Source organism: Salvelinus fontinalis, chromosome 1 (assembly GCF_029448725.1).
Source record: "Salvelinus fontinalis isolate EN_2023a chromosome 1, ASM2944872v1, whole genome shotgun sequence".
Taxonomy (NCBI): Eukaryota; Metazoa; Chordata; class Actinopteri; order Salmoniformes; family Salmonidae; genus Salvelinus; species Salvelinus fontinalis.
The window spans coordinates 41,772,804-41,795,859 of NC_074665.1; the positions used below are offsets into that span (position 1 = coordinate 41,772,804).

General features: G+C 40.8%; 1 protein-coding gene across 2 annotated transcripts; it reads left to right on the forward strand.

The window, feature by feature from the left end:
* The first annotated feature begins 4,243 nt into the window (after nt 1–4,243).
* LOC129854566 (DDB1- and CUL4-associated factor 7) lies at nt 4,244–17,823 on the forward strand. 2 transcript variants are annotated; one of them, XM_055921784.1, is made up of 7 exons: nt 4,244–4,760; nt 8,495–8,653; nt 13,292–13,403; nt 14,045–14,163; nt 14,489–14,698; nt 14,954–15,071; nt 15,718–17,823. In XM_055921784.1, the coding sequence occupies exons 1-7, from the start codon at nt 4,623–4,625 to the stop codon at nt 15,891–15,893; spliced, it is 1,032 nt and encodes a 343-aa protein (XP_055777759.1). In that variant the 5' UTR covers nt 4,244–4,622; the 3' UTR covers nt 15,894–17,823. The 2 variants fall into 2 exon arrangements, with proteins under 2 accessions (XP_055777759.1, XP_055777766.1); XM_055921791.1 differs by having other exon boundaries at nt 15,721–17,823.
* The last annotated feature ends 5,233 nt before the right edge of the window (nt 17,824–23,056 follow it).

Sequence of the window (23,056 nt, forward strand, 5' to 3'; positions counted from 1 at the left end):
TCCAAATCATGTCCAATTAATTGAATTTACCACAAGTGGATTCCAATCAAGTTGTAGAAACATCTCAAGGATGATCAATGGAAACAGGATGCACCTGAGCACAATTTTGAGTCTCATAGCAAAGGTTCTAAATACTTATGTATTTCTGTTTTTAATTTTTTATTAATTTGTGTGGTATTGTGTGTATATTGATGAGGATTTAAAAAAAATCTATTTTATAATAAGGCTGTAACGTAATAACATGTGGAAATAAAAGTCAAGAGGTCTGAATACTTTCCAAATGCACTGTATATCTTGTCATACGCACAACTTGACTACAAAAGAGAATGGTTGGAATGTCAACTCTCATCAAATGAATAGGAAGTCTGACTGAAATTTGACATAATTTTGTAAAATTTGTAACGTTTTAATTTGTTGATAAAATGCGGGACATGATTGTTTGGTTACGGGACAAAGGGCCAAAATGCAGGACTGTCTCGCACAATCAGGGATGTGGTCACCGAAGCAGCATGGTGCATCATCCAGAAACATACATATATTTTCCATAAAATGTGTTAGAATTTTCAAACTAGTTTTCATTGGTAGGCAGATAAAGCATTTTTAACAAAAGCAATCGCGTTTGCATGTGAAAACACATAATCCTACTCAGTGGCTCTGCCTCACTTGTTTTGAGCCCCACCTGTTCAGGGCCTGTTTTGCATGTTATTTTGCCATTCATTCGTGTTACGTATCAGTTTGCAAACAAAAAATATATACTGAGTTAATAAAGCCGCATTCAAACATGATCTCTTTCTTGAGTAAGGCAGCTCCAAAATGCAGGTGTTTCAGCCTAGCTCAGTGATTTCTGTGGTGGAGGGGCAGCCAGCAGAAAATACAGAGCCTATGCGTTGGTAATCTTCTCTAATTGCTCCGTGATTGGCTCAGTGGTCTGTCACTCATGGGGACACTACCTCACTGCAGAGTCTACAGGGAGTCCTAGGCAATTCAAGCCCCTTTGGGCGCTGCCATAGATTTACATTGGAAGTGCCCATCCAAGAAAGCTCAAGGTCATTGGTCACAGATAAAATGATGTCAAATCACATTATATCTACTGTAGCTTTGATTGGACTGATCATGTCAACATCATACTTTAAACATCTTAGCTAGCAAGCTAGACAAGCAGTCATCATTATGAATCACATCGACAATCTACTGGAAAATCCTTTTCAATCCTTTTCATATGAAGACAAATTATAGATCAAACGTAACGGTGCTCATCGGCCATTGGACATAAACATTACACAAGTCGAAAATGACAAATTCAACAACGAGTGGTTTGGAAGTAATCAGTGGCTTACTCTAAATGTTGCAAAGCAATCACTAGTTTGCTTCCCCTGCCTGCTATTTGGTCCATTCAAGTCTGGGTTTAAGAATTTAAAACATCTGTCTCTTTCCAAGCTTAAAAGGATAAACATTCACACGCAACACCATGGGCCAGAAAAGGTAGAATACATTGGCCATGTTGTCAATCCAGCGTGGCTTCTTCCGCTTTAAAAACAACTGGGAACTTGGAACTGGGAAATCTCAGACCACAGTGAGTTCAAGACAACTGGGAACTTAGAAAAAAAAGGTTTTGAACGGTCATCCAATTCGGGAACTCTGGCCTCTTTCTAGAGCTCCAACCTAAAGTTTATTGATGTCATGATTTGACTTCGTTTTTTTCAGAGTTCCCAGTTGTCTTGACATCACCATAAATCCAGAGAATGCCAGACTTTGAGGACAAAGTTTGATGACAAAATTTGCCCACAAGAAGGACTGCCACGCCACCTTCCTGTTCAAGTGGGCTCTCGAGTGGCACCCACTGCATCTCTACCACGGCATCTCAGTGCTAGAGGTGTCACTATAGATACCCTGTTTCGAATCCAGGCTGTATCACAATCGGCCGTGATTGGGAGTCCCATAGGGTGGCGCACAATTGGCCCAACGTCGTCTGGGTTTGGCCAGTGTAGGCCGTCATTGTAAATAAGAATTTGTTCTTAACTGACTTGCCAAGTTAAATAAAGGTTGAATAAAATAAAAAAGTGAGCACAGCACAACAACGGTGAGTCAAAAAATGACTTATTATTTAATATGCCAGTGAGCTATGTATATGGTAGCTAAGAAAGTAATTCTAAGCGTATGTTTTGTAGTAACCTGTTAGTAGCCTATGTGCTCCACCCTAATAATTTGGTCCCTCTCCCCCTCAGAATTTATCCTACTGTTCTGACTTGGTAGTGCACATGTAGCCTATAGCCTGTTTTGGAGAAATGTCATCATCGAATATTGTAAGAGCTTTCATTGTCTGCTTATATGCCCACTTTATTTATTATTCGGTTCTGACTTGGTGCACAGGGAGAAAACTGTAAGAACGGCCCATGTTCTGATTTCTGTTGTTGTACATTTCAAAAGTGCTGAACAAATAGCTATATTGACTACGTCCGTCTTAGCTCACTCATTGTCTTAATCTAAATTATGGCTTGCCTCTTATCCGCTCATCGTTCCCTTATGCCATAGTTTGTACATCTCAATTGTTTTTGACCTATTGGTTATATAGGTCTATCTCAATAAAACTGTATCTTAGGCAATGTTGGAATTATTTAATTGTTTTGCTTACTTTGTGTATTATAATTAGCTCATGTGATTTTCTCCACGAGGAGGGGATACTATATAATGTTGTTGGTTCTGTAACCATATTTGTTTTCAACAAAAAAGTTCAGTAATAGAGCCACGTAATTCCAGTTGATATTGCGAGGGTTGTTTTGTTTGCGCTGTCTGTGCGTCAGTATATTGTCTATATTGTCTATAAAAGTGGATCCTCGTGATTGTATTTTCATTCCCTTTTAGACCACTTGGCCTAATAAAACACTTCAAATGGAAGGCTAACCGCTTCTCTCTCTCTCTCTCTCTCTCTCTCTCTTTGTTGACTTAAAGAAGAGTAAGTTAAGGCCTCAACATCTTGCTGAATTTCTGTACTAATATCTATCCGAATTCCTGTCGGTTTTGATTTTGAAAGTGCTGAACAAATAGGCCTACCTTTATAAACTTGCTTATTCTTAGAGCTAAGTGCTAATGATATAAAAACAAACATAATGCATTTTCTGAATATAAATTGAATCATGTTTGTGTATGGTTCAAATGTCAAAACTCATGTTGGCGTTCGTTTTTATTTAAGGAGAATGCAGTTCTTATCGACTTACACAAGTCCACAAGGAGTCAGTAGAAACCACGTTTGTTTATGCAAGTCAGCCATATTAGCTACAATATTTAAAAAGGCAATAAATGAGGCTGAATGAACTGTTTTGCTGACAGACGAGGCTCCGCTGATAGCCAGGTGTAGCAGTGGAAAGGATTCACTCCATGGTGCTGAAAGGAAAGCTCCGCTGTTGGGACAGCTTTGTGTAGAACCTAACAGTTTGTGGGCACCGTTTGTCACCGTTATAGTGCAATTCGTGTATTGTTTAGTGTAGTGTAGTGGCTTTGCTGGCATGCATCTAAAACATCCACACCCCCCACCACTGATCCTACTCATTACTCCACGTGCTTAATTACATCACTTTGTTTTGAGCTTACTTCGCCACAGGCTTTTGAACAGGGCACCTGTCTCGCCGCTGGTAGGCAGCCTGGTTGCCAAACGAATGCTCTTTCCCCCGGTGCAAAACACGTCTACCTAGGCCAAATTAATAAAATCCCCTCAATTGTAACGTCGGCACCGTTTTGACGTGCCTAGCATACCACCACAGATGGAGCAATGAGACAGATATTTCACTGGATGTATAAATGTGAAGCATCCGGTTGGCGTTTCCACTCAATTCCAAATATGGTAGTGAGAGGAAGCCCACTGGCGGGCAGTGGGAGAAGATGGAACGAAATGGACTTTGGCCGACATTCTGCACATTTTCTCATCTATTAAACATTTGATCTCAATACAGTTTCTGTTTCAAAAACTACAATATCGTATTAACAGAGTGGACTAGGTTTTGTAGACTTTACCCGTTGCAAATGTTTTTACAAATCGCATTGTTCAGGAGTGCAAAGGCGAATTGCGTTATTGCACACGCGTACTTCACAGAGTAGGCGTTCCCTAACGGAAATATGCAGATTATTACTAGTAAGCGCCAATGGGATATCGTAAACGCGTGCTTGGCTCTACCCACCTCCTTGCTTGTTCAGCCCACTATGACAATTTTTCCCCATTGGAAACAACAAGATGTGATCTATCTTGGTTTAGTTATAAACACCATTGATACAACAGTGGTAGTCTTTTGTAAATTGTCCAAGACAGCAGCCATTGCTTCGGTGAATAGGCCTATGTTTGTTGCAGTTTATTCTGTGTGCTCAATGTAGAGTTTTTCAGCTAACCCTTGCAAACGTACTGTAATGTTTTGGTGGGCTCTTCATCAACATACCGCTACTGCAGATTATACAAAGTAGCTACATTGAAACGTTGAGTGCCATTTTATTTGACTACAAAGGGAGAAAAAAAGCATCGGCCTCCAAGACGCATTTAGCTCGGAAATTTAAACCCGGTTGTAGATTAAGTCACCGGTGATAGTTCGCCTTATTTGGTATTTTTTTGAAGAAATTGACTTTTCACTGCCTTGACCATGTCGCTTCACGGTAAGCGCAAAGAAATTTACAAATACGAGGCGCCATGGACGGTATATGCAATGAATTGGAGTGTGCGACCAGACAAGCGCTTTCGTCTCGCTCTTGGCAGCTTTGTCGAGGAGTACAATAACAAGGTAACGCATTTTCTCTCCAAACATTCCATTATGAATCAAATGAGCCTACATTTAATCCTACTAGGGTAGAACGGGGAACAGTAACAACAAAGTAAATCAAATTTGAAATAACGTAGGAAAACTGTTATTCAATGTGCTAATACTTGGTTAGTAAACCTGGTCTCAGAGCATTTCGTATTATTCTTATGTTAATTACTTTGTGGATGTCCATCTCCCATTTAATATACAGTATCAGTCAAAAGTTTGGACACACCTACTCATTCCAGGGTTTTTATTTATTTGTACTATTTTCTACATTGTGAAGACATCAAAACTATGACATAACACATATGGAATCATGTAGTAGCAAAAAAAGTGTTAAACAAATTAATATGTTTTATGTTTTATATTCTTTAAAGTATCCACTCTTTGTCTTTGACAGCTTTGCACATTCTTGGCATTCTCTCAACCAGCTTCACCTGAAATGCTTTTCTAACAGTCTTGAAGGAGTTCCTACAAATGCTGAGCACTTGTTGGCTGCTTTTCCTTCACTCTGCAGTCCAACTCTCAATTGGGTTGAGGTCGGGTGATAGTGGCGGCCAGGTCATCTGATTTAGCACTCCATCACTCTCCTTGTTCAAATAGCCTTTTCACAGCCTGGAGGTGTGTTGGGTCATTGTCCTGTTGAAAAACAAATTATCATCCCAATAAGCGCAAACCAGACAGGATGGTGTATAGCTGCAGAATTCTGTGGTAGCCATGCTGGTTAAGTCTGCCATGAATTCTAAATTAATCACCGACAGTGTCACCAGCAAAGGACCCTCACACCTCCTCCTCCGTGTTTCATGGTGGGAACCACACATACGGAGATCATCCGTTCACCTACTGTGTCTCACAAAGACACGGCGGTTGGAACCAAAAATCTCAAATTTGGACTCATCAGACCAAAGGTCAGATTTCCACCGGTCTAATGTCCATTGCTCGTGTTTCTTGGCCCAAGCAAGTCTATTCTTCTTATTGCCGTTCTTTAGAAGTGGTTTCTTTGCAGCAATTTGACATGAAGGCCTGATTTCACGCAGTCTCCTCTGAACAGTTGATGTTGATGTCTGTTACTTGAACTCTGTAAACCATTTGTTTGGGCTGCAATTTCTGAGGCTCGTAACTACTGAACTTATCCTCTGCAGCAGAGGTAACTTTGGGTCTTCCTTTCCTGTGGCGGTCCTCATGAGAGCCAGTTTCATCATAGGGGTTAATGTTTTTTGCGACTGCACTTGAAGAAACTTTCAAAGTTCTTAATTTTCCGGATTCACTGACCTTCATGTCTTAAAGTAATGATGGACTGTCGTTTCTCTTTGCTTATTCGAGGAGTTCGTGACATAACATGGACTTGGTCTTTTACCAAATAGGGCTATCTTCTGTATACCACCCCTACCTTGTCACAACACAACTGATTGGCTCAAACGCATTAAGAAGGAAAGACATTCCACAAAATAACTTTTAACAAGGCACACCTGTTAAAATGCATTAATTGAAATGCATTCCAGGTGACTACCTCATGATGCTGGTTGAGAGAATGCCAAGAATGTGCAAAGCTGTCATCAAGGCAAAGGGTTGCTACTTTGAAGAATTTCAAATATAAAATATACTACATGTTTCCATATGTGTTTCGTTCTTTTAATGTCTTCACTATTATCCTACAATGTAGAAATTAGTAAAAATACAGCAAAACCCTGGAATGAGTAGGTGTGTCAACTTTTATAATATGTTATGAATTCTGGCTAGCTGGCTAACGTTAGCTAGGTTAGGGGAAGGGTTAGCTAACATGCAAAGTAGTAGGGGCTGGGCGACATGTCCAAAATACATCACGGTATAAAAATAAAAAAAACAGTATTTTACATTTTTGAATAAAAAAAAGTTCAAAATGTGCTTTGAGTAGTGCGTGACCCTACGGTGGTATCGCATCCATTCTAAGTGATTTGAATGGGGTCTTGGTCCATTCTGATTGTTTTACACTTCAATTCAACTTCAACCTAAAATTATTTCCCGCATTTCCATACATTTTTGCATTTTCTGCACTCATTTGAAATAATTTTCCCACTGCCACTTAGGGATCCACGATACGGGCAAAAAACACCTTATTTTTAACCACTTTGCGATTTAGATCAAAACACTTGGAATCATGGAAATGGAATGTTCATTCTAATTCTATATTGTGAATATAAATAATAGTGGGCTCTTTGAATACATTGTTTGACATGACAACAAATGAAAATGCCAGGGAGGAGTTATTGTGACAGGGTTGGAACCAAAATGATGGTCAGTGTTTCCTAAGGGACCTTATAGGCCTACACCAACACTGGTATTAGGCTGTATTAGCTTGCTACTTTTGATCTGATTCAGTAATTTTTTTGGCTATCACAATTTAGCTAAATTCTGCCAAGAAAAGACAAACTAGCTGTTTGCACATGTAAGAAACACAAGCTAATTGTAGAACACTTGTTGATTTTATATTAAGAAGCAAACTGGAAACAACACGATGTCATCAAAATTGTTGCATGTGCTGCAGTAATCATGCAGACTGAACGCAAGTGTCTCGTGGTCAAGCAACAACAAATGCACTCCGAGAGAGCTCAAGTAGCAGTGTAAACTATAAAAATGGATGTTACACACAGCATATTTAACAAACCAAACATTCAAATACAATTATAGAAGGTAAAGGGAAAAAGCCAAACCGGTCCGTGCATCAATACCGGTGTATATAGTAAAATACGATAAACCGCCAGCCCTTCTAAGTAGTTGCAAAGTAGCAAAACATTTCTAAGTAGTTGAAAAGTTGTTTGTGATAAGATTCGATCTCGCAACCAATTGGTGGCTAGATGTTTTGGTTTTTGCCTTAAGTAACTGTCTTTTTTTGAGTGTCCAGGAATTACATTTACTATATTACGTTTGTCTGAGACCAGGCTGGGTTAGTGTACCTAGGAAGTTTTGTTTTAAATCTATGAACACTTTTCTTTTATTGATGACAAATGTTTTTTCAGGTCGAATTGTAAATATTCTTGTCGCCTCTTTCTTGATTATTGACCTACGGAACATTCTACATGTATCTAACCATATCATTTTTATCAGTAAGAAGAGGTCGGATTAGACTCAGATTTGTAATTTGTTACAATTAACCCCTTGCCTAGCCAGCATATCTGACCTGCTTGCTTACAGCTGCACTAGGGTCAGACAGGCTTCCTGTGTAGATTAAGACACCGCGGAGCCGTCGTGAGATATGGCTCGGAAAATGTACCTCAATCCAGGGATTAGAAATGTACTCCGAATTTTTCCATTACACTGAGAAATGACTGCTAGTGTCAGGCTGTATATACCAATTAATTGTCTATTTCAGCCTGATTAATTAGACTAGCACAATTGCAACAATATCCATCACTGTCAATTAAACAAAGGTGTCACTGTTTGGCAGTTCCAGTAAATAGAATTCAATAATACAGGTTTATCATACTTATCCTCATCACAGAAAACGAGCAGGCTTAATATTATTTTGACCGCACATTTAAAATGTTCATATCTTATCCAGAGCGACTTACAGGAGCAAATGGGTTAAGTGCCTTGCTTAAGGGCACATCGGCAGGTTTTTCAACTAGTGAACTTGACGATTTGAACCTGCACCCTTTTTAGTTACTGGCCCAAGGCTCTTAACCGCTAGATTACCTACTGCCCCATGCTGATGTTATTGTCTGTTTTCCCCATAGGTTCAGATAGTTGGATTGGAGGAGGAGAGCTCAGAGTTTGTCTGCCGGAACACATTCGACCACCCTTACCCCACCACAAAAATTATGTGGATTCCCGACACCAAGGGGGTGTATCCTGACCTGCTGGCTACCAGTGGAGACTACCTGCGCATTTGGAGGGTAAGAAGCCAATAGCCTACCACTGCCAGACCTTTGCCTACCCTGAATATTGTAGCAACCTTAACCCTACATCTAGCGTCAACGTCAAGAGGTTCCAATCAGAGAGGCCCATACATGTGAAGGGCTTGGTATAGAGAAGCGTGGAGAGACGCTCTCCTGAAGGTGGTAGTGTAGCGACCTTAACACTGCTTCGATCTGCTCACACCAATTCTTATTGAACATTTCGGTTTGTTGTTTTCGCCAACTTTTTCGTTTGGATCCCACAACGCATTTGTTATCAGCTGCTGGGACTGCTACTCTCTGTCCAGTGATCCTGCCGACCAAGGCCGGGTCTGAGGAGCTATTTGGCGTAGCTGCTAGCCTAGCTAGCAGGGTTTGAGGGCTTGAACACAACCAGCAACGCGGTTAGCTATTGTGGCTGGGGCCGCAGTTTGTCCAGGATTTATGGCTGTCTAGATACCTGCTGTTTGTGTTCAATCTTCCCTGGTACCTGCACTGTCTGGAACTGTGAGGAGTAACAGTGTAACCTGCGTTGCTAGCTACCATGACAAAGACCAAAGCTGGTGGGAGTACCGTTGTGGACAGTACTATCTCTCTATCACCGGGGAAGGATCTTTTTAAACAAACAAAAAGAGTTCTAGGAGTTGTTAACAACAAGAAAATAGGTTTGTGTTTTGTCCAAATACTGGTTGATTCGACTAATAAAATAATGGATGACCTGACCAGAGAGGTCCAGGACCTGAAGAACAATTTGTAGTTCTCCCAGGGTCAGCTTGATTTGGTGAAACAGGAGAACGGCAAGATGACAGCAATCTGTAAGTCATTGAGAGGGGACATCAGTTCTGTGTGTGAATGATGGAAAAATCTGATTATCTTGACGGACAATCGAGACAGAACAATATGGTTGTGGATGGAATTGCAGAATCTCCACATGAGACCTGGATGGAGTCTGAGGACAAAGTGAGGGAAATTATCTCTGAGAAATTGAAGATGGTCTACCGGAACATTGAGGTGGAGCGCACACACAGGGCTGGAAAACCCGGCCCAGGTGACAGGCCCAGTCCGATTAGTGGTCAAGTTCCTGAGGTTCAAATCAAATGTTATTTGTTACAGTGAAATGCTTACTTCCAAGCCCTTAACCAACAATGTTTTAAGGGGGGGAAAAAGTGTTAAGTAAAAAATAGAAATACAGTGCCTTGCAAAAGTATTCATCCCCCTTGGTGTTTTTCCTATTTTTACATATATTCACCTCCTTTGCTATGAATCCCCTAAATAAGATCTGGTGCAACCAATTACCTTCAGAAGTCACATAATTAGTTCAATAAAGTTCACCTGTGTGCACTCTTAGGGTCAGATGATCGCAGTATATAAAAAATAGTTATAAAAAAATATCAAACACCTCTTCTGAAAGGCCCCAGAGTCTGCAACACTACTAAGCAAGGGGCACCACCAAGCAAGCGGCACCATGAAGACCAAGGAGCTCTTCAAACAACAGGTCAGGGACAAAGTTGTGTAGAAGTATAGATCAGGGTTGAGTTGTAAAAAAATCTAAAACTTTGAACATCCCACGGGGGAGCACCATTTAAATTCATTATTCAAAAATTGAAAGAATATGGCATCACAACAAACCTGCCAAGAGAGGGCCGCCCACCAAAACTCACGGACCAGGCAAGGAGGGCATTAATCAGAGGCAACAAAGATAACCCTGAAGGAGCTTTGAGAGCTCCACAGCAGAGGTTTGAGTAACTGTCCACTTTAAGGACCACTTTAAGCCTTATGCTCCACAGAGCTGGGCTTTACAGAAGAATGGCCAGAAAAAAAGCCACAGCATTAAGAAAAAAATAAGCAAACACGTTTGGTGTTCGCCAAAAGGCATGTGGGAGACTCCACAAACACACAAACATTTATTTAACTAGGCCAGTCGGTTAAGAACAAATTCTTATTTACAATGACGGACAAACCCGGATGACACTGGGCCAATTGTGTGCCGCCCTATGGGACTCCCAATCACGGCCGGATATAAAGTCTGGATTCGAACCAAGGACGGTAGTAATGCCTCTTGCACTGAGATGCATGCCTTAAACCGCTTTGTGTGTGTGTTAACTATTTAACTGTACTAGAATGCTTAAAAGGCTGCAATTTTCTTTCTATCGGTATAGTTCTTTTCTTTTGGCAAGGAAAATATTGGATATTGATATCGGCCAAAAATGACATCGGTGCATCACTAAAAGCAACACCTCAAGGCACAACGCCTCTCCACTATTTGACCTAGATAGCTTATAGTACATATCAATACATACAAACTATGTGTGCCTTAAATTTAAAAAATATATATATAAAGCAAAAAAAGGGGAGGGTGGAGCAGGGTATTGGTGTTTCCGCTGCAGTCATTTGCCACCAGGACAAAAAAAAACATGATTTTTTTTAATTTGTACCGAGGCGCACTTTGAAGATGCTAGAACAGTCCACATTTGATCTTTTCCTCTGCAATGAAAACAAGTAATGATAAAAAAATCTGAAAACCCCATAGTAAAATAGTTGACCTATTTACCTAGTCTGCTTGTTGTGTATTCTATGTGAGAGAAACATGCATTCAATGCATACCAATTCTTGCAATCGCGGGTGAAAATAGATGTTTTAATGGTCTTTTTTAAAAAGCGGGGGATACCAGCTTTCTACTTTTTATTTCTCAACTCCTAAATATACGTGAACTGCACCAATTTATATCTAGAGATCACATTTGGGATCTGTCTAGTGTTTAGCCCAATAGGGTAAATGCAGATGGGCAACCCCATGCTTCCGCCTATTTAACTTCTCTAGGGTAGGTGAGACGCTAACGTCCCAGCAGGCCAACATCCGGTGAAACTGCAGAGAGCTAACATTTTAAATACACCATTCGTTGTATTAAACATTCTTGTAAATACATGTATCTTACATCATTTAAAAGATGAACGTCTTATTAATCCAACCGCTGTGTCAGATTTCAAAGAGGTTTACTGCAAAAGCAAACATGAGATTTTCTGAGGACGGCGCCCGACACACACAAGTATTTCTAGCATTTTCCAACCAAGCATTAGCGTCACGAAAGTCAGAAATAACAATAAAATTCATTGCTTACCATTGAAGATCTTCCTCTGGTGGCAATGCCAAGTGTCCTAACTACACAGTGAGTGTTCGTTTTGTTTGATAAAAGACATTTTTATAGCCTAACACGAAACGTTTGTAAACCGGTTGCGTCGTGATTTCCGTCTCATTCAACTTTGGACGAAGCGTTCGTGGTAATTACACACACTAAACAAACATTTATCCAGTCATGGTTGGTTTCATTGCAATCCTCTGGTTGTTACTAACACAACCATACATGATGTCTCTTTTCCCGGGACGTATTGACCGAAACAAACCGATTTGAAGACACCAATCAATGACCTCATTGCGAACCAATGGTAGGACCGGTCTATCGTTGATTGACTGTATTTTGGCCCAGTGACCACTGAAATCTAGCTTGGAAGATAGCCAATGAGCTGAGGTAAACGGCAATATGTTGTAATGGTTATACGTTTGAAGACCAACCTTTGTCGTAAACTCTGGCGTAAAAGAGGTTCATTCGCCATTGCAAATCCTACTTGACGGAGCCACGAGTGTTACGCATAGCAGTACATATTCAATAGCATTTTCAACAAGTTTATATATTTAAATTATGGTGAATAAATCAGGAAAAGCTAAAACAAAGTCTAGGTATACAGAATTAACCCAAATTATAGAGGAAATTGATAGAGACAGCCTCACATCTCACATCTAGCCTTCAGGGAGCTGCTCATCCAGGCGCTTGCTAGCTACAACAAATCCACTGCAGCACCTTCTGCTCTGTCAACCAGTGGTGTTCACCTGCCTAGATTCATCTCTGCAGGCATGAATATGCCTCAGGGCAAAAAGGGCACAGTGGGGAGGTGACGTTGTGCCCTTTGTCACAGGAAATGCCCCATCACCTGCACCACCTGTTCAGTAAGCCTCTGCTTTACAGCAGAAAGAGACAATAAATAACAATAAAAAACAGAAAACGTATGTTTATTTTCTTCTACCAGATCTATTGTGTTATATTCAATTCACATTTCCAAACAATTCAGAGTGTTTCCTTTCAAATGATATCAAGAATATGCATATCCTTGCTTCTGGGCCTGAGCTACAGGCAGTTAGATTAGGGTATGTCTTTAGGCGGAAATTGAGAAGAAGGGGGGGTACCCCAAATAAGTTAATTATAGCCATAATGCTGCATCAGTTGGTCTACAGGTGATAATGCTTATTGCTAATGGCATACCTGATAATATAGACCAAGCATAGTCTAGATGCATGGTCCAATATGTATAAATATTTGTAACAAATTATTTTTCCAATATGTTGTGCTCATTTCTGGAGTTGGAAATGTATATTTTAGATGGTGTCAGCATAATTACATTTTCATTCATTTTAGAGTCGAATGCCCTTTTTGAAAAGTCACCAGAACTGAGCTTCGCAGTCTTTCTACATAAAACTTATCTAGGCTGGACATACAAATTATCCAGGGGGGAACACTTTAGGTATAAATATGTCTGCTTCATTTGATGAGGTGATTTAAAAACAAACTTTTGTTGTTCCTGACAGGTGAGTGACACTGAGACTCGTCTGGAATGCCTGCTCAACAACAACAAAAACTCAGACTTCTGTGCACCGCTGACATCCTTTGACTGGAATGAGGTGGACCCTAACCTGCTGGGTGAGAATAACTTTATCCTCTTTTTTTTATGGCCAGACTACGTTACCGGATTCTCTGGACGCCTCTTCCAGATTGCTATTGACATTTAGTGTTCAAAATAAGCTAAACAATTGAGTCTTGAGCAAGTATGAGCTCTTGACGCCTCTTCACAAACAAGAGACACTAGCATATACCATTAGCTCTCCAGGTGTCATTGTTATACAGCCTTGGTTGGTCTAATGTTTTTATATTTTTTTTTACTTAAGACTTTATATAGAGCATTTATAATGTCTTCATTAGCTCTACATCGACGCTTCATTTGATATTTTTTTAAGCAAAGTCATACTACATGAAAGGTGATATAAAAGGTCCTTACATCTGTTGCTTTGCCAAATGCAGCATAACCCTTTTGCCACCCTTTATATAGCATGTCGTTTGCTTATGAATGATACATAGGCCTTAAAGGGTATAGGAAGGCATCATTAAAGATGTGTTGTAAAGCTTTTGTATAATTTCAGCCGGTAGGTTTATCGCTCACAAGCCAAAACAGGTCCCCTGCAATTGAAATGATATGTTACAAACTCCAATTCATACAACATGTTACGAATTTATAAGTGCTTATGATCCCGTTCAATAAATCTCATGATGTTTCTTCTCTGTAGGTACCTCCAGTATTGACACCACCTGCACTATCTGGGGCCTGGAGACAGGTCAGGTACTGGGCAGGGTCAACCTGGTGTCTGGCCATGTCAAGACTCAGCTCATCGCCCATGACAAAGAGGTAAAGGCACTGCAGGGGTTAGGCCAGAGCTGAAATAAATAAATAAAGTTCCAATATCCACACTTGCATACCAAGTATGTGGTGATGTATTGGCCATTCAGGCTAAGTAGTATGCTAGTGTGGATATTGGGCATAGTCAATGTAATGGTATAGCAATGTTCCAAGTGATCAATGAAATTACCGCCTCCACCCATTGTCAGCTGTTGTATTTTCCCCGTACTTGCCTAAAGTTTCTGTCAAGTCAATAGACTATGAACAAACCATATTTTCTATCTCAGCAGTAGATGTCACCTGTTATTTCACCAAATGTGTGTCCTTGTCGCAGGTCTATGACATCGCATTCAGCCGAGCCGGTGGTGGCCGGGACATGTTTGCGTCGGTGGGGGCAGACGGCTCTGTGCGCATGTTTGACTTGCGCCACTTGGAGCACAGCACCATCATCTACGAGGACCCCCAGCACCACCCGCTGCTCCGCCTCTGCTGGAACAAACAAGACCCCAACTACCTGGCCACCATGGCGATGGATGGAATGGAGGTCAGCCCTGCATCTGTCTGCCTGTCCGTCTGCCTGTCCGTCTGCATGTCTGTCCCATCCTTCATTGTACTGTATGTGATTACGTTCATGTGATTTGATCAATGCTATAGCAATTCAAATAATGCATGTTTGGTTATCTGGCTACAGTATTGGACCAGTAAAAGTCGGTCAATTATGCTGAACAAAAATTCTAGTAGTCTATGATTATATGTATTCTACCTTAGCATGTGCATTTTTTCTCTCTGTCCGTCCCAGGTGGTGATCTTGGACGTCCGTGTGCCATGCACCCCAGTGGCCAGACTTAACAACCACCGCGCCTGTGTCAACGGCATCGCCTGGGCGCCCCACTCCTCCTGCCACATCTGTACAGCAGGTAAGCTCTCTGTTTCCTCCCGCGTATCTTATACAGTATTATCAATGTGCGTATGTGCCAACCAGCCATGTGCTAACCTTCCAAGTTAAATACATATTTGTTTCCTCTTTTTTTTTTTTTAAGCAGTATATGGAAAATGCCAAGGACTTTGGGATTATTTGTACTTGAAAATTAAAACATGATAATATTGGATACAGTTACTTAAATTGGTTTTTGGTTGTAAAATGCTAAAGTTGGCGGATGGTGGCAGTGGCTAGGTAAACAAACTCAAAGCTTGCAATGCACTCCGTCCTTCAATAGAGTGCCTACAAGGTATGGAAACATATGTCAACTTGTAATTTGGGTGAACTATCCCTTAAATGTATACTATTGATTCATTAATCCATAAGATTCTGTTGACAAAAACATCAGACATTCTCAGAAAATATGAATATAAATGAAATGGCACATCTGCATCGCGGGTGAGATTTTATTTTATAAGTCGTTGTTCCATAACATCCCCATGGAATGATTTAGTAAAACTAGAGCACAGGGCTGAAAAATATATACCATCGATTATCAAATCTGCCCTCCTAGTAGCCCAGAACACAAGCATTGATTTCAGTCTACAATACACTAACTACTGTCCCCTTTCCTGTTCGGAAAGTAGCGGATGACCATCAGGCGCTGATCTGGGACATCCAGCAGATGCCCAGGGCCATCGAGGACCCCATCCTGGCCTACACGGCCGAAGGCGAGATCAATAACGTCCAGTGGGCATCCACCCAGCCTGACTGGATCGCAATCTGCTACAACAACTGCCTAGAGATTCTCCGCGTCTGACATAACCTGGGCTCAGCTCTTAGCGGGACAGTCTGAGGTGATCCTTGGAATCTGATCTGAGCTCAGTGTCGATGTCCTATTTTAATACAGTTGGTAAATTCGAGAGGGATAGTTTAACTCCGGCCCGCTCAAGAACGGACATGGCAACTTCATTTTTATGACCTGACGTCAACAGGGACTCCTGTTCGTGTAGGACTGAACTGTATGATACTGGATTGTGTATGTGTTGTTGCCCTTTTTCATTTGAGGATAATGTTATAGATGCCCTTTACATTCAAAGGGGGGCGACAACATTACCCACAGACAATGTTTACACCCTCCTGAGTAATTTACGGAAATGCTCAAGACTCCACCTGGCTTGCCTCTCAATTTAGAATTTTCTCAGAAGCTGTTATTTTTGACAGATGTTTGAATAAGATGCGATTTATTGTGAGATCATGTTTGTGAAGGGGAGAAACAAGAACACAAATCAAGAGTAGCCAAAAGACTCGACTTATCACAATTATACCCACACTTACCAGGGCACTTTGTTTAAATCTGAGACTTTTTTTCAGCATGTTTGATAATCGTATAGGCTTTAACATGTGAATGGATCGATTTCTTTAAAGTGGTCTTTGGTAGAATCAGCAGTTGCTACATCCATTTTTGGACTTGTACATTTAATGATGTGTACCCATTTTGATTCTTGAAGAATATAACCTATAAATGCTTCATTAGTTCAAAGTCGTTCCAAATCAGAACCCAAAATATTAAGCTCATGTTTGTAAACACTGTATAGCCTCTAAACATGGTACAACTATAGTTTTGATATCATGAATGGTCAGTACTTGCATCCATAGCTGTCTACGAATTTGAGTGGTTCGATTTCTCCAGCCCCACCCCTCAGCTTTTGACCGAAACGGGGCGGGGAGTCTCTTGTTATTGTTTCTACTGCCGATTTCCGCTTGTAAGCTTTTTTTTTTTTTTTAATGCAGTATAATGTACGTAGTTATTAGTTGAGTGGCCATTGTAATTTTCAATATCTTTATTCTCTTAACTCCCCATTTATGTCTGAATCACATCGTTTCAGATCATATGGTTATCTTTAAAACGGGACTGAATTCAACTGTTCAGGTATTCAATTGTTTATCTTCACATTTACAATGTGATATGTAATGTGATATGAAAAACATCTTTATTTAATACAAACTACAGTAAACATCTGCATTGAACTTATTCATCCACTACTACAATACAGCTTTCCTATTTGTCTTGGTTCTGCCTGTAAAATATTGTAAAAAATGTTCATAGTGCTAAAGGTAACCCTAAACACTTTGTGTATAAACTAGATTAGGTAAATGTATATGAATTGTTGTAATGTACAGAGTGATATTGTATTGTTGAGGTGCAAACGTCATATCAAGAAGTGGTTCTATTTTTTACATTTTACTTCAAGCCTCGGTCGTAAGGGCTACATAACACTGTCACAATGACATAAACAGCCATGACAGCTGGTGTCACCTTATGGCAACCAACTTAAAAAATGACACAAACCATTTAATAGGCTTAGTCAGTGGTGGTGGGGGGAGGGGAATAAGGGAGGGTTGTCAAAATAAAGTTTTTGTTTATAACTTTTTTTTATTGGGCACAGAGGGTAGGGCTTTTTTAAATTCTCGCTCTGTTTACATTCACCTTTTTTTTGCAGGTTTTACTATATATTTTATTCTATCCTAGACAGATTTCCTCATCTGCTTGCGTGCACCCCCCTATAGGTTGTTATCAATAAAACCTCACAATACGGTGCAGAGCGTTCGATTTGGCTGCTCTGGGTCAAGGAGACCCCCAGCTCTGCTAAAACCATTGACTAAGCCTACGTGCTGTTTTCAAGGGATTGTTAAATAAATATGAACTACACTGAACAAAAATAAATGCAACATGCAACAATTTCAAAGATTTTATTGAGTTACAATTCATATAAGGTAATCAGTCAATTTGAATTCATTAGGTCCTAATCTATGGATTTCACATGACTGGGAACACAGATATGCATCTGTTGGTCACAGATGAAAAAATTAAAGAGGGTCGTGGATCAGAAAGCCAGTCAGTATCTGGTGTGACCACTGCATCATGCGGTGTGACACATATCCTTCGCATAGAGTTGTCGATTGCTGTTCCACTCTTCTTCAATGGCTCTGCGAAGTTGCTGGATATTGGCGGGACATCCAGAGCATCCCAAACAGGCTCAATGGGTGACATGTCTGGTGAGTATGCAGGCCATGGAAGAACTGGGACATTTTCAGCTTCCAGGAATTGTGTACAGATATTTGTGACATGGGGCCGTGCATTATCATACTGAGAGATGAGGTGATGGCGGCGGATAAAGGATCTCGTCACGGTATCGCCTTAGATAAAATGCAATTGTGTTCATTGTCAATAGCTTATGCCTGCCCATGCCATAACCCCACCACCACGGGGCACTCTGTTCACAATGTTGACATCAGCAAACCGCTCTCCCACACGACGCCATAGATGCGGTCTGCCATCTGCCCGGTACAGTTGAAACCGGGATTCATTTGTGAAGAGCACACTTCTCCAGCGTGCCAGTGGCCATCGAAGGTGAGCATTTGCCCGTTGAAGTTGGTTACGATGCCGAACTGCAGTCAGTCAAGACCCTGATGAGGATGAAGAGCATGCAGATGAGCTTCCCTGAGACGGTTTCTGACTGTTTGTGCAGAAATTATTTGTTTTTGAATACCTACATTTTCATCAGCTGTCTGGGTGGCTGGTTTCAGACAATCTTGCATCTGAAGAAGCTGGATGTGGAGGTCCTGGCTGGCGTGGTTACACATGGTCTGCGGTTGTGAGGCCCTGTTGGACGTACTGCCAAATTCTCTAAAAAGACTGGAGGCGGCTTATGGTAGAGAAATTAACATTCAATTCTCTGGCTACAGCTCTGGTGAACATTCCTGCAGTCAGCATGCCAATTGCTCAACTTGAGACATCTGTGGCATTGTGTTGTGTGACAACTTCACATTTTAGTGGCCTTTTTATTGCCCCCAGCACAAGATGCACCTGTTTATTGATCATGCTGTTTAATCAGCTTCTTGATATGCCACACCTGTCAGGTGAATGGATTATCTTGGCAAACTATAAATGCTGACTAACAGGGATGTAAACAAATTTGTGCACAACATTTGAGAGAAAAAAGATCCCAGGAATGTTATATTTCAGCTCATGAAACATAGGACTAATACTTAACATGTTGCGTTTTTTATATTTTTTTCAGTGTGCTTTGTTTTAATATCATCACCTCATGAAGAGCATAGAACTACACGATTTATTCCACATTTGGACGCATCAGTTTTACAGCAAGTAACTGCGTGCTTCTCATGACCAGTAAACATCATTTGATCATGTATTTTCAGATGATCTATTTGGAATGTAGCTAGTAGATTAGGCATTTGGAAAGAGGTTGACATCGGCAAGTCCTCGTCCTGGGAAAGTTGTCAGTCGGACTACTGTCATCACCCCTATAGATGGCAAGCAAATATAACTATCTAGTTTATCACCTGACAGTTAGTTTGTTAACAAGCCATATTGACGTGATCTGTTATGAGCTAGCTCATTTGATGTGGCCCATCAATCAATGTGACTTGTCTGTCAGCAGAAATCATGCTTAAACACTCTTAAAAACAATTTTGTAAAGGGGATACTTTTAGCTAACTTCACTAGGTTGGTTGGAGGAAAAAGAATAAACAGTGGTCTACTTACCACTGTTTATTCGAACTGAACAACATTTCTACTGGTAGCTTGCCAAGTAAACATTAACAGCTAATAGTGCATCGGCAAATACGCCCTTCTGCTGCTTGACATGCAAGAGCCCACAAAGGATGGGAAATGAACCTAAACCACTCATGCTTGTTAGGTAAAGTTCATTTTTATTTTATATTAATAAAATACAATTTATGGTGACGAATCTCGAAATCTGAAATTACTTGCCCCCCAGTAGGCAAATTAAACACCCTGCAACTTGTGACTTTTCATTGATAACGACCTGTATGAAGGTGTTTTGGTACTTCCCTTATGCACTACACTTTTCCATGAGCAAACTATACCACTGGTCAATAATAGTCTATCCGGCCCTTTATCTAGCCACCATTCATAGTTGACAGTAGGCTAACTAGTCTTATACCACACACAAAATCATTCAAAGCTGCACCAATGTTCAATATAAGCAGAGAGGCCAGGTGCATCATTGAGCATGAAAGCACAGTGAAGACATGAGACAGGCAGTTTAGGGATGATACAATTATCTTACCTAGACTAGCCTACAACACCACAATGCAATCAATAATTTTGTTGTTTTTTAGGGAGTACATAATTATACTCTAGGCTGTAAACTGCAGTGGCATTGTCATTTGAATAACGGCGCAAAAGCGTTGTGATTTTTGTATTTTATTCCATTTGGATCAGTTGTGGGTCTACTCTACAGTTTTTATACGGTCTAGAAAGGTGCAGTAGCAGGCCGTATTTTAAGTTCTGATACTGAGATTGATACTGAGATACTGTTGCAGATCATTATTTTCCCAAGTCTAAATATAATAGTGTGCATTTGGAAAGTATTCAGACCCCTTGTCATGTTCCACATTTTGTTACGTTACAGCCTTATTCTGAAATGGATTCAATAGTTTTTTCTTCATCATCAATCTACACACAATACGCCATGACAAAGCAAAAACAGGGTTTTAGACTTTTGACAATGTATATAAAAAAACGATGACATTTTAAACAATATTCAGACCCTTTATTCAGTACTTTGTTGGAGCGCATTTTGGCAGCAATTACAGCATCGAGTCTTCTTGGGTATGATGCTACAATTTTGGCACACCTGTATTTGGCGAGTTTTCCCCATTCTTCTCTGCAGAGCCTCTCAAGCTCTGTCAGGTTGGATGGGGAGCGTTGCTGCACAGCTGTTTTCAGGTCTCCACAGAGAGGTTCAATCAGGTTCGGGCTCTGGCTGGGATACTCAAAGACATTCTCAGCGACTTGTTCGAAGCCACTCCTGCGTTGCCTTGGCTGTGTGCTTAGGGTCATTATCCTGTTGGAAGGTAAACCTTTGCCTCAGTCTGAGGTCCTGAGCGCTCTGTAGCAGGTTTTCATCAAAGAACTCTGTACTTTGCTTCGTTCATCTTTCCCTTGATCCTGACTAGTCTCCCAGTCCCTGCCACTGAAAAACATCCCCACGCATGATGCTGCCACCACCATGCTTCACCATAGGGATGGTGCCCGGTTTCCTCCAGACGTGACGCTTGGTATTCAGTCCAAAGAGTTCAATATTGGTTTCATCAGACCAGAGAATCTTGTCTCTCGTGGTCTGAGAGTACTTTAGGTGCCTTTTGGCAAACTCCAAGCAGGCTGTCATGCCTTTTACTGAGTGGCTTCTGTCTGGCCACTACCATAAAGGCCTTATTGGTGGAGTGCTGCAGAGATGGTGGTCCTTCTAGAAGGTTCTCCCATCTCAACAGAGGAACTCCGGAGATCTGTCAGAGTGACCATCGGGTTCTTGGTCACCTCCCTGACCAAGGCTCTTCTTACTCGACTTTCTCAGTTTGGCCTGGCAGCCTGCACTAGGAAGAGTCTTGGTGGTTCAAAAATTCTTCCATTTAAGAATGATGGAGGCCACTGTGTTCTTTTGGGTCTTCAATGCTACAGAAATGTTACGGTTACCTTCCCAAGATCTGAGCGTCGAAACAATCCTGTCTCGGAGCTCTACGAACAATTCCTTCGACCTCATGGCTTGGTTTTTGCTCTGACATACACTGTCAACTGTGGGACCTTATATAGACAGGTGTGTGCCTTTTTATAAATAATGTACAATCAGTTGAATTCACCCCAGGTGGACTCCAATCAAGTTGTAGAAACATCTCAAGGATAATCAATGGAAACAGGATACACCTGAGCTCAATTTCGAGTCTCATAGCAAAGGGTCTGAATACTTTTAAAAATAAGGTATTTCTGTTTATTTTTTAGTTAGTCAACATTTCTAAAAACCTGTTTTTGCTTTGTCATTGTGGGGGTGAGGGGTTGAAAAACTATTGCATCCATTTTATAATAAGGCTGTTGATGGGGGTCATGATAGGGGCTGCACCAAATGATGTATTCTAATAATTGATTATGCTTATGTTGTTTTAATAGAAGGAAGGGCTATAAGACCCTTCCCCCTACATGTATAGGGTCCTGGACTATAGATTAGCAATATATGCATTGTAAGGTTTAATGTTGTTCCACAGTTCTTTTCTAGTCTCTGCTTCTTATAAGAAATGGTCTGAGAGATGTGTGAGTTATTGCAGTCAAAGACAGGGTGTCTGTGAGAAGGCGCCTCAAGGCTAAAAGAGATTCATAGACACAGAACCCTGCAGGGGAGTGAAAGAGACAAGTCAGACATACCACTATTAAAGCAACTTGGGGAGTGGAAAATGACTGCTGAGCCCTTAGAAAACACTGGAACAATTGTTCTCTCCTGCAAGTTTGTGTAACTGTATATGCATAGGCTTGGTCTCATAAGTAGAAGGTATTATCTTAGGCAGTTACATCACTAGGGGTTGACTGCAAGCATAATAAAGCAACTTGGACCCTTTCCTATTTTGCAGAACTTATTCGGAAACATGCGCGCTATGTTCTCGTCGTTAACTTCTGTCTGCAATTGCATTAATAAATGAATGATTGATTTAGTTAAAGATATTGTCTGATTGCTGATTTCACCAATAAGCAAATGATTGACAAGGAGCAAGGAACCTACTCCAACACTGTAACAAAATGTGGATTAAGTCAAGGGGTCTGAATACTTTCCGAATGCACTGAATAGTCCCAGCATGCCCAGTTATTCAGGAAAGCTTAACATGCTCTGCCTCCTCTCCAATTCGAGTGTCTATTCCTCACGCACCTAGAACTTATCGCTTCGAAGTAGCCTAAATATTTGTCATTTAACTTGTAAAATGTTTTACCTTTTACATGAGGCATAAACACAACCAGTCAATGTTTTCATCTGATTTGGGCTACTTCAAAAGCGTTGTGTGCACATTTTCATCCAAAATATAATTCCATCATCCAACCGATGTGTTGAATGGAAAAATACATCTGTTACCAAACACCAAGATTGCCAACCCTTTGATACTGGGTAGGCC